At 46.1% G+C, this 15,832-nt stretch overlaps 1 protein-coding gene across 1 annotated transcript; it reads left to right on the top strand.

Annotated features, from left to right (window-relative positions):
* Window positions 1-7,099: 7,099 nt before the first annotated feature.
* LOC122742329 (homeobox protein MSX-3-like) lies at window positions 7,100-10,551 on the top strand. Its single transcript, XM_043986512.1, has 2 exons — window positions 7,100-7,662; window positions 9,252-10,551. Exons 1-2 carry the CDS (start codon window positions 7,197-7,199, stop codon window positions 9,671-9,673), a joined length of 888 nt encoding a protein of 295 aa, XP_043842447.1. The 5' UTR covers window positions 7,100-7,196; the 3' UTR covers window positions 9,674-10,551.
* The last annotated feature ends 5,281 nt before the right edge of the window (window positions 10,552-15,832 follow it).

Raw genomic sequence — 15,832 nt, 5'->3', positions numbered from 1 at the left:
GGATTTCCTCACCTTGGGAGCGGTGAGCGTGTGGCCCCTGGATCTCCCCTACACGAGCTGCAGGCTTCCCCCATGGCGGCCGAGGTGTCTTTGCGTTCACCCTCGGTGCGATATTTGGCCACGATCTTTGTCAACCGCATTCCCTGGACAGCGGCCCGCTAATGAGATCAAAGAACACTTCAGTCAATTTGGCACTGTGAAAAGATGTTTCCTACCATTTGAAAAAGAAACAGGCTTTCATAAAGGTTTTTGTTGGGTTGGATTTTCTTCAGAAGAACTTCAAAGGGCATTACATCAACTAAGTCATGTCATTGATGGAGTCAAAGTCTATGTTCACCGCCAAAAACACAGACCTCAAGATATGAGGGAGCAGAACAACGATCTGAATTAGTATAAATGTATTGATAAATTGTGAAATAAAAACATTATGCTACGGGAAAAAAGAGAAAAGGGGGGGAAATTGTACAAAAAATATTTATAGCAACTCTTGGTGGAGGCTAAGAATTGAGAATCAAGGGAATGTCCATCAATTGAGGAATGATGGGAAAAGCTGTGCTATATGATTGTAGTGGAATGGTCTTGTGCTACAGGAAATGACAAACAGGATGATCCCTGAAAAACCTGAAAAGACTAATGAACATCAATGTACAGTGAAGTGAGCAGAGCTGGGAGGACATTGTGCATAGTGACAGCAGTATCATTCAATGAGCAATTGTGAATGACATAACTACTCTCAGCAATGCAATGATTCAAGACAATCCCAAGGAACTAATGAGGAAGCTTACTATGCGCCCCCATAGGAAGAACTGATAAAAAGAACACTTGTGGGTTGTACATATATAACCTGGTTGCGATCTTGTGGAGGGGGGAGGAAAGGGAGAAAAATTTGGAACTCTAAAACTTATGAAGATGAATGTTGAAAACTACCCTTACATGTAACTGGAAAAAATAAAATGTCTGTTGCTGATAAAAAAAAATAGTCCCTGCTCTCAAGGAGTTTTCACTATAATAAGGGAGATAAGATACATAGGCTAGAGTGTGGTGTGGTATGGTGGATAGAGTTGGCCTTAGCATCAAGGAAACCTGAATTCAGATACGGTTTCTGACACCTACGGGCTATATACAGGCCCCAAACAATTCACTCAAGCTTTCAGTGCCCCAGATGACTTTCTGAATCCATAAACTATGGAGCAGTAGTGGGAATTTACTTGATTAGAATTCTAGATATAACCTATGAATTCAAAAGTGTAGATTATCAGATTTTAAGTATTTACCTTGAAATAAGTTCAATTTTCTCTTCAGTGGAAAGAAAAGTTAGCTGCTTCTAAAGCAGTAAATACAGCCTCAAGAGAGGAAGGAGAGGGAGCAGCTAGGTTGCGCTGTAGATAAAGCACTGGCCCTGGATTCAGGAGGACCTGAGTTCAAATCCGACCTCAGACACTTGACACTTTACTAGCTGTGTGACGCTGGGTAAGGCACTTAACCTTCATTTCCAGCCCCGCCCCCAGAGAGAGAGAGAGAGAGAGAGAGAGAGAGAGAGAGAGAGAGAGAGAGAGAGAAAGAAAGGAGAAAAGGGATCCTAAAGGCTACTGAACCTTCCCAGAGAAGCTAGATGGTAATATCATGTCACCTTCTCATCCTTTTCCCATAAGCTCTTTATCTAATCATCTTCCCCCAATTTCCCCTCCTTTATATACCTCTGACTTCTTAATTCTTTCTTTGGATCAGCTATTTTGCCTCCTCTCTGCCCTGATTTTTATTCCCCATGGTCTCTATCTCTCACCTTTCCCAACTCTTTCATTCTTCTTTCTTTATTTACTTCTTATTTCTTTGTCTCCCACCCCTAGTCAGTCTGTCCTTCATCTCCTTCACAATTCCCTTTCAATCTCTCTCCCGCCAGTGACCATTAACCTTATCTCTCTCAAACCCCTGCCCGTTTCTCTCTTCCTTAGCCCAGTCTGTTTCTCCTCTCTCTTCCCTCTCTCCTCCCTTTTCTTTTTTCTCTTCTTCCTCTTGCCTCTTCCCCCTTCCTTTAGGCGACTGCCTCTGCCTTGGGCTGCAACACCCGCTGGGCCTCTGTCCTGGTTTAGGTTCCCCTGGGCGGGACTGACGAATCGGTCGGTGCGCTGTCTGTTTTCCTCTGAATCTCACTCCATCCCTCCCTTTTCTCTTTTCCCTTGCTCCAAGGGGATAAGGGACCAACTGAGATGCCTTCTCGGTTAAGGCCTGCTCTTTAACCCCACCAGGCCAGTTTCTTGTCCTTTCCCTGCCGTGGTTGCAAGAGATGTTCGATTTTCGATTTTTTTTTCCTCTTCGAGGTCAATTAGTAACTTTGCAGCTCGTCCAAAACAAAACAAACAACAAAAAGACAACCTCGAACACTTGTTGCGCAATTCAACATGTCCCCTGGGGTGGTTTTAAAAAGAAACCATAAAATCTTCAGGCACCTATGGTGAGAAGAGAAAGCTCAACAGAGCAGGCGGGCACCCCATATAGAACCCCCCACAAACCCCCGGAGCTTTCCCACTGTGCAGGTCCTGCTCTGCTAGTTCATGTCAATTACATTTCCCTGGATCTAGGATGCTGGGAAGGGACAGGGGGGGTCTCGCTGGAAAGCTCGCTGTCCAACTCAAAATAGTTTTTAAGAGACGTCTCTCGAGCGTGTTAACTAGTTTGGGTAACACACTTGTTACCGAAACCTAAAGAAAAACATTCGACAAAGCTTTGAAGGGTCAGGTTCGGCGCCAGGGGCCTTCATGCCCCTGGGGTCAAGGCCAAAGGGAAATCCCCAAGTATCCCAGGGATCCGCCCAAATCTAGAAAGCCAGGACTGAGCAGCAAAGCACGGGGTTCGGGGGTGGAGGAGGGACCGAAAATCTCCCCGAGACGTGAAACTCTAAGGGGTCTGGGGCCTTAGCCGGGAACCGAGTAACGGCACTAGACCCCGGGTAACCGCTTTTCGAAAGTTCGTTTTGCCGGCCCGCAGGGAATAGGAACCCTAGCGCCCGCAGGAACCAGAAAGGGTCTTGGACCTTTGGTGGCACCCTCTTGAGGATTTTTCCAGTCTCCTGCCAGGGCGCTCTTCAGGAAAGTCCGAAGGCGGCAGTCCCTGGCGAAGGCTAGCTAGTGTTCGGTGGCGGGCGAAGGCGCAAGGAACCGGACACCTCGGCCCTTTCTCCAACGGCTTTTGGCAAAGGACGAAATCTCCCAGTTTCCCTCATTTCTCCCACTCACAAATGCAGCTCGAGAAACCAATCAATCAGATCCTGAGCTAACGAAAAGTGTCACCTGGGGGAAAACGTACCCCAGCAAGACTCTCGGGTTGGGCGTTCCCCAGCTAGAGAATCCTCTCCTGCCTGAAAGTCACCTCGAAACTGACCAACTCGTTTGGCCCTGTCATTCTTATTACAGTTCTTTCCTGGACACTCTCAAGATTAGCACTACAGAGATAAACTACGGGATCCCAGGATCCCTCAACTTCAAAGGAAACGTCCGAAGGACACAATAATCATCAATCGATTTAGAACAGCTTTATTACATTAGAGAAAGGGAATCTGTCTAAAAGTGGAGAAAGGGCTGATCTGTGCCCTTCAGCTACTACAACTGGGCCCAGGAGACTGGTCTGCGGACATTTTTTCAGCAAGCCTTCTAAATTTGCATCAAGAAAAAAAATGTTTTAATTGAATTTCCTTGGTTTAGCCGGGCAGTCAAACGGCACCCGAAATCTGGATTGCATTAAGACGACTTATTTAACCCCAAAATAAAAATGTACATATAGATATATTTGACCATTGTTTCTGAGTTCTGGAATATTAACAAAAATAAATAAAACCGTTACCCATAAGACCACCTTACTTTTATTAGCAAAATCAACTGTAATCGTTTGGTTGTGGGGAAAGGAGCGCTGGGCGCGGGAGCAACAGAATGAATGGTTTTCAATATACTTTTCTCTTCGTCTCTTCCTGTGATTCGCAGTTGCTTGGCTCTTAAAAACTCGGCAAGATTTTTTTTTAAATATCAACTTGATCGCCTCGAGCTTTAAAAACAAAAAAAACAAAAAACAGATTTATATCCTTCGAATTTAGCTTTCTCAAGACCCCAAGTCCCTAACCTATCTGGCCTCATTTTCTGGTCAGACCCCAAGGTTTCCTCAGAGGAAAGGTTGATAGCACAATCTAGACAACCTACCCCACCCCACCCCCGCCCCAGGCACACAGGTATATATATACATACATACCTGTGTGTGTATCTGATAAAACCTGAAGTGGGATTGTTTAGAGTCTCCCGAGGACACCGATGACGCCCCTTATCTTAAGTATCCTGAGTCTGCGAGCGTTTCAGCATTTATTCTAACTTGGGAATTTCCTTCTATCTTATCTGCTCGGTATTAATGTGGGGACAAGGGGAGAAGTAAGGGCTTTGTCGGATGGGAAGCTATTTCAGAACGTGAGACTAATTTAATGGTCACTAATAAACAGATAATAAAACAAGATCGTGCTTTCTTATTTTTAGTTCGATGGGAATCGAGAGAGGGAGGGTTTGTAATACTTTTTGAGAGACGCTGAAACATCTGTAGAAGAGATTATTGGGGCTGTCAAATAGACTTTCACGACGGAGGGAAAGGGAAGCCGGATGCCCTTAGGTAGCGTCAGATCTTTCCGCAGTTTTCCCGTACAGCTTCTGTTTCTATCACTCGCTGTTCGGACAGCTGATTTTTCCACTTCTCGGGAAAAATTGCATTCATTCCCGACTCAGTTTTTAAAGTCAGCCTTTGCTAGAAGTCCCATGACCCGCCTCTTAGTTTCCTGGCGGTTATAGAGATTCCTTGTGGGGAGGACGGGGGAGAGCTCCCTAAAAAGAGCGGACAGAATTGCAAGCTAAGAATGAGGCCCGGGAGCCGTCGGACCTAGTGAGCCTTCTTTCTGCCCGGGTCTCAGTGGAGGCAGGCCCCGTTTTGACCTAAGCTCCCGGTCTAGCGCAGCTCTGGGACCTCACCGGTCAGAAGCTGTGGGGCATCAGCAGAAAGGTGCTTGGGAGGGGCTCAAACAGACGAGTTTATAGAGAGATTTTTATGTCTTCCCTGGATTTTCCGACTGTCCCTCTAAATACGGAAAACGAGGTCTCTGACTTAGCCCAGTCCAAGGACAACTAAACTTTTGAGGGCTATGGCCCTTAAACGTCCCCAACTAAGGACTTTGAAGTTTCCCTGTCTCGTTTAAAAAGATGTTAATCCCTCGAGAAGAGACAAATTTTTCTCCCCGCTTCCTGAAGTTTACAATCTGGGTTAGGCGGCAGTCTCCCTGAAGTTGAACCTGATTTCCAACAATCACGTAGAGTTGGAACTCGGAACCTAGGGGCATTTGTCTTTCTAGTCACCCTGGTGCTCTGGCCCGCCAATATGAGGGGTGACTGAATTTCACGTGTAATGCCTTATTACTATGTTCCGTAATCGGGACCTGTCCTCTCCATCGTAGGGCGAGGTACTGAAAGTTACGTGCTGCGTGAAGAGACGCTGATGCGAATGCCCAGAATTTATTTTCCTCAGGGCAAAGTCAACCTGGTTTAAAAAAAAAAAAAAAGAGGCAGAAGCTGGGGAGGGGGAGGCCTGGTACTTGTCCAAGCCCGAGCACAAGTTTAAGGCCAGGTCTTTGGAACTGCTGGTACTCTTGGGGAGACACGTTTTGAAAGCACAAAACCACCGACCGTAGAGGTAGTTTTAAAAGAAAGATTTGGTCTCAGAACGAGGGAGAGAGAACTAGCGAAAGAGAGAAACAGAGAACGGTTTCAGAAAAGGAAGGTTCAAAGAGAAAAGATGAAAATAAGATCGAAGCGAAGAAAGCAACAACGACCACAAAAACTTTTGAGTGCGAAAGAAAAAAAAATCACGTTAAAAGAAAGAGAGGAATTCTTGCATCCCGAGCCTTCGTTGAGGTCGATTTAACTCTGTCCCTTGGCGAACGCTTCCCTGATTTCAGCAGTGCCAAGCAACTGCCTTCAAAGATTCCGGCGTGTACATAGTTAAGTGCCAATAAAAGAAAGCAGGCTGTGAGAATCGTACTCCTTTCAGCTTGCACTAGACATTAAACTTTGGGAGGACAATTAAGCAGAGTTAACTGTTGCCTATTCTCCCCGAGGTAGCTTCCTTTTTGATCCTGCCGAGGCTGGCGCCTTCCAAAACATAACTTGTCTGCCTTATTAAATGCTTTGACTTATGGTGAAGGATTGCCTGGTGCTTTTCAATTGGGGCCGCAGCAACCTGAAAGGACCGAGACGAGCTCCGCAGCGGAGAGACTGGGGCCCGTGGTAATAAATTAGCAATTACTTTTGATAAGGAAAATAGGAGACTTCGAAGCGCGCCAAAGGTTCAAGGAAAAAAAAAAAAACCGAAGACGAAAAATCGCCCTCAGCCTTAAGATGCGTGATGGTTCGTAATGAATTAAAATAAAGTAAAAGTCCCGGGTGCAATCTGTGGGGGCCGAAGCTCGGGTTCCCTCTGCAGCCAAAGCTGCTGAGACTCACATACCAAGTATCCCTTAGCCTTCTTGGGTCCTATTGGGAGAAACAAAAGTGAGAGCTGGGGAAGATCAAAGCCAAAAAGGCCGCTAATTTGTTTGAATACTGCAGGCTTAATATTCTGCAGTGTAGGGGCCCCAGCCCCCGAGCCCAAAGCCCGCCCCTCCCCCGTATGGTTTTAATAAGGGTCTCAGGACCCGGGGATCATCGGTGGCGACGGCCCTACTGGTTAATTGCGTAGGGTTTGCTCCATCGCTCGGCTTTCCCCGAAGGATCCCAGGCCCCCACCCATGCCCCCGCCCCCTCCCTACTGTCCGCTTCCACCCGGCCCGAAACTCCTCCAGCCCAGGAGCGGCGGCCGCAGCCAATGACTGTCGGGTCCCTCGCGTCACCGGCTGCAGGGGGGGCCCCGATTGGAGGGCGGCGGCATGAAAGGGCTCACGCCGCCTTTTTATAAGAGGTTCGAGGGCGGGGGGCCGCCCGCAGCCGCCGGAGCCCCGCGAGCCCGCTGCAGAGGGAGCCCTTCTCTCCCCTCCCCCCTCTCCCCTCCCCCCTGCCCCCGCCCCCGCCCCGGACCCACCCCCCCCCCGCGAGCCCTCTGGAGCCGGGAGCGTGACAGGAGCCCCATGCGCACGGGCTGAGGCAGCGCCCCCTCCCCGGGCCCCGGCCCTGGCTGCGGGGTGTATGGCCCCCTCGTCCCTGACCATGAATCCTGGTGGCCAGAGGGGACCCGGCCCAGTGGCCGAGAGTAGCCGAAGCGGCGGCCCCGGGACGGAGGAAGCGGGCCCTGGGGCCGAGCCCTCGCCGTCGCTCTCGCCGTCACCGCGGGGCTCTGGGCAGCGTCCAGGCCCCGGCCCGCTGCCCTTCAGCGTGGAGTCGCTGCTAGTGCTGGAGCGCAGACCCGCCCGGGTAGCCCGGGCCCCCGAGGTGCGCGCCGGCCCCGGTCACAGTCACAGCCACAGCCACAGCCACAGCCCGGGCCAGACCAGGGGCGGCCGCTACGCGCCCGACGCAGGACAGGAGGCGGCGGCAGCTGGGGCTGCTGCGGAGCCCCGCGTGGAGGCAGCGGCTGCAGCTGCTGGGGAGAGCCCCCGGGGGGACGCGGATCCCGGCGCCTGGTTCCCCTCCGCTACCTACTCGTCTCCTCCTCGTAAGTCCGCTGCGACGTCCCGATCTCGGCCACAGCCTCTGGGGCTCCGCTTCTCCTCCCAACCTCGCTCCAGGCCTGCAGAGCAGGCGGGCAGCGGGGCAGGCAGGCTGCGCTCGCTCCTCTTGGCTCGGGGAAGCCTCCTTGGTCCCCGCGTCCCTCAGGCCGACCCCAGCTCCCAGGAGGGCAGGTGGGGAGGCCGAGCAGTCCACAGTTCGCGTCTTGACTTCTCTCAAATACACACCCTGGGTCAGCCAGCTTGGACTCCCAAAAAGGCCAAGTGGAAACTGGGAGTCAAAGCACCTCGGTTCCTGCTACTTCCCCTTCGGGACCTCAGTTTTCTCATTTGTAACGTGAAGGGGTTGAACTAGACCATCCCTAAGAGTCCTTCCAGTTCTGCCATTCTGTAAATCCCTCTGCAGAAGGGCTTTTCCACCACTGGCCTTCCCCAGCTGTTTCCCCAGGAGAAAAGCCTAATCACCAATATCCATTCACTTAGACGAGCTGGGGAGGCTAGGGGAAGGGCTAGGGTTGGCTATGGAGCAAGTTCCCTGCAAAGAATCCTTAACCTTTAAATTGGGGGATCAAGCAGGGAATAGTGAGTCCTTTCTATAGAAACTTTTTTTTCTAAATGGTGTACCTAAATAATTCTCTTTCCTGAGAAAAAACAACTGCTCCCCCCAAAGGAGTAGGGCTTGAAGTGATACTTATAATTATATCATCTACCAAGTTATCAGTATGGGCTCAGGCTTTAGGATCTAGAAACACAAGAATCCAAACTGGTTTTACACACACACACACACACACACACACACACACACACACACACACACACACACAAACCCATTATCTGCTATTCTATAAACCGAAACCCTAAGTTGAAGCCTATTTGATGTGAATATTTTTTTTAAATGTTCAGAAGTTGCTCACTCCACCTTGCACTTACTAGGGATATTTGCAGAGGGGTTGAGGGAGGGAGAGAAAGGATAGTTGGTGTACTGAACCCTAGTTTCCCAGTGAGAGATCTTGGAGGAAAATGTTCCATAATATCCTAGGACACCTCTCTAGAGATGGGGACTTAGAGAAACTCCAATTCCCATGAAGGGAGAGGGTGCTGCTCATATACAACCAGACTAAACTAGAGAAGTGGGATCCCCTGCACTTCAGCGGTTCCTTGCACCCCAACTGAATCTCAATCTCTCTTTCTCTCTGTCCTCTCTCTGTCTCTGTCTGTCTCCCCACTATCTCTGTCTCTCCTCTCTTCTCTCTCCCCTCCCTGTCTTTCTGTATCTCTGTGTCTCTCTGCCCTTTCCCCTCTCCTCTCCCCTCTCTTCTCTCTTTCTCTTCTTTCTTCTCTCTCCTCTCCTCTCTCCCTCCTATCCCTCCCTTTTGCGGGCTAGGTTACCCCTACATCTCTTTTTTCCCCCTAATCGTGTTGTGCCCCCACCAACTCTTCCCGACAGGGAAAGTCCTAACAGTCAAACTTGAGGACAAAATTGTCAGTTAAACCACGTCGCCCCGAAATCTGCAGGGCCCGAAGCTTCAGTCGTGGAACTCCAAGTAGCTTCTTTGTGTTTGTCTCTCTCCCACAGGGCCCCCCAGTCCTCCACCGTGCACCCTCCGCAAACACAAGAACAATCGAAAGCCTCGGACACCCTTCACAACGGCACAACTTCTGGCCTTGGAACGGAAGTTCCGGCAGAAACAGTACCTGTCCATTGCCGAGCGAGCAGAGTTCTCCAGTTCTCTGAGCCTCACGGAGACACAGGTCAAGATTTGGTTTCAGAATCGAAGGGCTAAAGCCAAGAGGCTGCAGGAAGCTGAGTTAGAGAAACTGAAGCTAGCGGCCAAGCCCCTCTTGCCTTCCTTTGCGCTGCCCTTCCCATTGGGGGCTCACCTGCAGGGTTCACCTACTCTGTATGGGGCCTCAGGCACCTTTCCCCGGGGCACCCTGCAGCCAGTACCGGGGCTTTTCACAACCCCAGTCACCTATGGGATGTACTATCTGTCCTAGGGGGCACTAGTCGGCGTATATAAACCCAAAGACTTGGCCAGCCTGAAGTCCTTCAGACAAGCCCTCGGCCTAAACCTGAGATCGGGATGCCCAGGAAGGGGCAGAAATGTGGCCAAGCTTGCTTGATCTGTGACTGGGAGAAATAACCCCGTAGAGGGTTTTTTTAAGTTCTGTGTATGAATTGCTTGAGATTGAAACCACGGCTGGTATCAGTCTACTGAATAGAATTCTGTCTTGATATGTGTGGCATTCTCTCCAGAGATTGGGGAAAGGGGTGAGGGAAAGCTCTAGAGCCAAGGTTCTAGGTTTCCAGAAAAAGAGTCCTACCCTGCACTTACTCAGAGGAGTTTCTGGAGATGCCCTTGGGTTTGTTCTTATGCCAGCCTCTGAAGTGATCTAAGGTACAAATTGGTTAGTAATCTGGAGCTAACACAGTCAAAGCCAGGCAGTTAAGGGCCTCTTCCTGATGAATATAAAGGAAGGCAGACCCCTAGCAGCAGCCTATGGAAGTCATCATAGGTTTGCTCTTCAATGGAAATCTGTGAAAGTGAAATGTCTTAGGACCGTAAATTCAGATCTCTGCCAGTCTCCACAGAGCAGTGCCCAGAGCAGCAGGCTTTTGTAACTTTCAAGCCTTTCGAGTTTCTTTTTTCTTATTTGATTAATACGAGTTGTATTTGAGGCCAGAAATCTGCTTGGCAGTGCCTCTTACAGATATTTAAAAGATGTATTTTTAAAAGTCGTGTGCATATCAGAATTAAGGAAACTGTTTACGGAAAGACAGTGTACATAGTTTTTGTACAGTGGCCTCGGATGGACTGGAATAAAATTTCCTATTTTGTACAAAGCAGTCAATAAAATATTCTAAGTTGAATCCATTGACTTGCTTCTGCCTCATTCCTGCAGAATTTCCCTCTGATCCGGAGTGTCTCAAGGAAAAGAGTTTCTTCTATAGTTGATTTGGGCAGCGGGACAAATAACCTACATTCCTTACAAATAATAATTATCATTATTATATTTTTTAAATTTGTGTAGCTCATGTAGTAGAGAATTTTTTCCCAATAGGGGTTTGTAGAGGGTATTCACTCCTTAGTGTTCAGTTTCAAGGTTTCTCAAAGCTGCATTTAAGTGAGAGGTTCTCTAAACCCAATCCCATCTTTTGGCTCCTCTTTCCTCCACTTCCATCCTTCAAAGAATGAAATTTGCTAAATACCAGAAGGGCTTTGGGGAGCCAAGAAACCTCCCGTCGAGGAATCCAAGCGCGGTAAACGTGGGCGTAGGGGCTGAATCCCCGTCCTGCTCCGGAACTGAATCCGGTCCTATTTAGGGATGCTCCGCTGTGGAATTTCGATGCCCCCGGGCACCATCTGAGGCTCCGGACTCTTGGAATGGAAGGAGACAGAGCCGCGCCCCGGGGCCGAGCTCAGCTGGCGGACGCCTTTGTGTGGACCTCAGCCTCCACCCGCCCCTATCCTTTCCCCACCCCCCAGTTCTTTTCAGAGCTTTGTCGGTTGCCCCGGAGCCATCCTGGCGCTGCAGAGGCGGTCCCGGCAGCTGCAGCTCTCTCCGCGGGAATCGGGGCTGCGTACAAGTCCTGGGGACCCCTGCCCTACGGGACGCCAAAGGGCAGCTCACCTGAGGGCAGGGCTAGGGCTGAAGTGCATGGATGGGGCTTGCTGTGAGCTGAGCATCTCAACCAGGTGAGCTCCCAACCTCCAAATGAGATAACACACAGGCCGAGCCGCCGTCTGTTGCAGCAGCTCCACGCCACCACCACCGGGACCTCTCTTAGCAAACTACGCCACCTACCGGCCCGATAGCGTTTGGCTGGTGCTGGGGTGTAAAAAGTGATGCTGTGATGTTTAGCATCTGGTCCTGGGTACCACCAGAAGGAATGTCTCCGCTAAAGAATTCCCCAGCATCACCTGAAACGGTCAGGTAATGTCTCCAGTTATGTACTCCACACCCACAAAACGATGGGGGGAAGGAGAGGGGAACTGGCTCCGTGGTCAAATACATTTCTACTCTCCCTCTTTTTCCATCACTCTAGTGAAACACTGAACTACTTCACTGTAAATCATTTTTATTAGTAATTGCAAAATACCTGGGGAGCAGTGAAGTGTAATCGATAGAGAGCTGGGCTCTGAATCGGTAAGACCTGGGTTCAAGCTCTGAGTCTGAAACATATTGTGGAACCCTGGCCAAGTCCACTAACCTCTCCGTGGCCTGAGCAACTTTCTAAGACCATATATTTCAGGATGGCTGCCCTTATACATTGGTAGTGGCTGTTTCCTCGTTGGGAGTTTCCTATTCCAAAGAAATCACAGGTATGGTACCCAAAAAATTGCAAATTAGACAAAAACCTTTTCATTCTTCATTTCCAGTACTTGGCACAATGTCTCTTTCCATAAACTTTTGGACATCTCTAATTGGAAGTTCTACAGGACCATATCCCCTCACACCTTGACAAGTAGAATAGCCTGCTAGTTGCTCTTCCTACCTCAGGTATCTTCCAATTTATCTTCCTCTCAGCTGTCAAAGTGATTTTCCTAAAGTACATATCACATGCACCACCCCTCTACACAATAAACTTCAATGGCTCCCTATTACTTCCAGAATCAAATATATAAACTTTTCTGTTTGTCATTTAAAGCCCTTCATGACCTGCCTCCCCTCTACCTTTCCAGTCTTCTTATATTTTACTTACTCACCCCATGCCCCACATATTCTACTATCTGGTACTGTTATCCCCCCAAGACTCTGTTGACTTCCGAGCATTTTCTTTTTCTTTCTTTTTTTTTTTTGTGGGGCAATAAGGGTTAAGTGATTTGCCCAGGGTAACACAGCTAGTAAGTGCCAAGTGTCTGAGGTCGGATTTGAACTCAGGTCTTCCTGAATCCAGGGCTGGTGTTTTATCCACTGTGCCACCTAAGCTGCCCCGACTTCCATGCATTTTTACTGGCTGTCCCTCATGCCTGGAATTCTCTCCCTCTTCACCTCCATTCCTTGGCTTCTCTCTCTTATTTTAAAAAAGTTTTTTTAACTTTATTATTTTTAAGATTATTTTCTTTTTAACTTTTGAGTTTCAATTTCTCTCTCTCTCTCTCTCTCTCTCTCTCTCTCTCTCTCTCTCTCTCTCTCTCTCTCTCTCTCTCCCCTTCCTCCCACCCCTCCTTCACCTGAGAAGGCAACAAAATATCAATTCATAATACTTGTGAAATCATGCAAAACATTTCCATACTAGCTATATTCCCCCCAAAATGGAGAAAACAAGAAAGTTATACTTCAATTTGCACTCAGAGTTCACCAGTTCTCTCTCTAGAGGTAGATAACATTTTTTTCCATCATGAGTCATCTTGGAACATTGTATTGATCACCATTATAACATTGCTGTTAATGTCTACAATGATCTCCTGGTTCTTATCATTTCATTTTGCACCAGTTCATATAGGTCTTGCCATGATTTTTTCTGAAACCACCCCATTATCATTTCCTATAGCACAATAGTACTTCATCACAATCATATACAACAACTTGTTCATTATTCCTCAATTGATGAGCATCCCCTCAATTTCCAATTATTTGCTAGAACAAAAAAAAGAGCTGCTATAAGTATTTTTATATATTTAGGTCCTCCCTTCTTTTTTTCTTTGATCTCTTTGGGTTTCAGACTTAATGGTGGTATTGCTGGGCCAAAGGGTATGCAGTTTTATAGCTCTGTGGACATGGTTCTAAATGATTCTCCAGAATGTTTGGACCAGTTCACAATTCCACCAACAGTTTATTAGTGTACCTATTTTTCCTCATCCCCTCCAGCATTTGCCATTTCTGGTAGATGTGAAATAGTGCCTCAGAGCTGTTTTAATTTGCATTTCGCTAATCAATAGTGATTTAGAGCATTTCCTATGACTACACATAGCTTTAACTTCTTTTTTTCTGAAAATGGCCTGTTCATATCCTTTGACCATTTATCAATTAGGGAATAGCTCTTATTTTTATAAATTTGACTCAGTTCCCTACATATTTGAAAAATGACACCTTTATCAGAGAAATCTGCTGTAAAATATTTTTATATTACTTCATTATCTAAGTAATCTTTTACCAAAATGAAGTTTCCCTGATTATCTCTTTTAATTTGGTCTATTTTTGCCTTTGCTTTCGCTTTGTCCTATCCTTGCCTTTTTACTTCAGCTGAAGTATAATAGATTCTGCTCTAGCCCCTTATTTTAACTCTATGTGTGTCTTTCTGTTTCAAGTGTTTCTCTTGTAAATAACATATTGTTGGATTCTAGTGTCTCATCCATTCTGCTATCTCCTTTCATTTTATGAGTGAGCTCATCCCATTCATATTCACAGTCAATGATTACTGTGTATTTCCTTTCATTCTATTTTCTTCTGTTTAACCTTCTCTCTCTCTTTTTTTAAAATTGCCCCTCTTCAAAAGTCTGTTTTGTTTCTGACTACCAACTCACTTAATTTGCCCTCCATTTTATCATTCTCTCTCCATTTCACTTATTTCCTTCCCCTCTTATTTCCCTATGGGAAAAGAGAGATTTCTATATTCAATTGAGTATGTGTGTCTGTCTATATACACACACACATACATACATACACACACACATATATATATGTATACATACAGAGAGAAATATACACATGTATATATACATATGTACATATATACATATTTTTCACTTTTTGAATTAATTTTTATGAGAGCAATGTTTAAGGATTTCCTGCCATTACACCCCATTTCCCTCTCCACTATAAAAATTCTTCCTTGCCCACATCTTTTATGTGAGAAAATTTTCTCCATTCTACCTTTCCCTTCTCCCACTATATCACTCTTTTTCATCCCTTCATTTTTTCTTTTCTTTCTCCCTCCTTTCCTCCCTTCCTTCATTCCTTTCTTTCTTTCTTTTTTTGGAGATCATCCCAACATACCTCACACTCCTGCCCTCCATCTATGTAGACTCCTAATTGCTCTAATAATGATAAAGTTCTTAGAAGTTACAAGTATCATCTTCCCATACAGAAATGTAAACAATTTTACTTTATTGAATCTCTTATGATTGTTCTTTAATTTTTACCTTTTTTATACTTTTCCTGAGTCTTTTGTTTGAACATCATTTTTTTTATTCTCTTCTGATCTTTTCATCAGGAATGCTTGAAAGTCCTCTCATTAAATTTCCATTTTTTCCCTTGAAGTATTATATTCTATTTTTCTAGAAAAGTTATTCTGGGTAGTTATCTCCTATGCCCTCTGAAATATCATATTCCAAGTCCTCCACTCCTTTAACTTGGAAAGTGCTATATCTTATATGATCCTGACTGTGGTTCCATGATATTTGAATTGTTTCTTTCTTGTTGTTTGCAATATTATCTCCTTGACTTGGGAGCTCTGGAATTTGGCTATAATATTCCAGGGAGTTTTCATTTTAGAATCTCTTTCAAGAGGTGATGGGTGGATTCTTTCCATTTCTATCTTATCTTCTAGAACTAAGATACTGGGGCAGTTTTCCTTTATAATTTCTTGAAATATGATGCTAGGTTTTGTGTTTTTTTATCATGGTTTTCAGGTTGTCCAATAATTCTTAAACAAACTCTCCTTGATCTATTTCTAGGTCAATTGTTTTTCCAATGAGAGATTTAACATTTTCTTCTATTTTTTCATTCTTTACCTTTGCTTCATTATTTCTTGATGTCTCATAGAGTCATTAGTTTCCAGTTATCCAATTTTAATTTTTAAGGTATTGTTTTCTTCAGTAAACTTCTGACCACTTTTTTTTTTTACCAAACTGTTAATTCTCTTTTCATAACTTTTTTGCATCACTCATTTCTTTTTCCTGTTTTTCCTCTACAATTCATCTTTTTTTAATGCTTCTAGGAATTCTTGTTGGGCTGAGATCCAGTTAGCATTTTCATTTGAGGTTTTGTTTATAGCTGTTTTCACATTCTTTTCTTCTTCTGAGTTTATGTCTTAGTCTTCCCTACCATGGTAGTAGCTTTTTATGGTCAAATTTCTTTTTTGCTTTTGATCATTTTCCCAGCCTATTTATTCACTTTGAACATTATGTTAAAATTGGGCTCTGTTCACTTGGGGGTGGGAAGGCTTTTTCATGCTTCCATTTTCAGAGTTACTTCTCGGGGTCTGCAAAT

This window comes from Dromiciops gliroides, chromosome 2 (assembly GCF_019393635.1).
Source record: "Dromiciops gliroides isolate mDroGli1 chromosome 2, mDroGli1.pri, whole genome shotgun sequence".
Lineage (NCBI taxonomy): Eukaryota > Metazoa > Chordata > Mammalia > Microbiotheria > Microbiotheriidae > Dromiciops > Dromiciops gliroides.
The sequence above is the reverse complement of the archived record's forward strand: the minus strand, read 5'-3'. Positions and strand labels throughout refer to the sequence as shown.

Excerpts from the sequence above, each read along its gene's own strand:
- LOC122742329 (XM_043986512.1), top strand. The coding sequence starts at position 7,197 with ATGGCCCCCTCGTCCCTGACCATGAATCCTGGTGGCCAGAGGGGACCC. Across the intron at positions 7,663-9,251 it reads TACCTACTCGTCTCCTCCTC|GGCCCCCCAGTCCTCCACCG; the intron begins GTAAGTCCGCTG and ends TCTCTCCCACAG.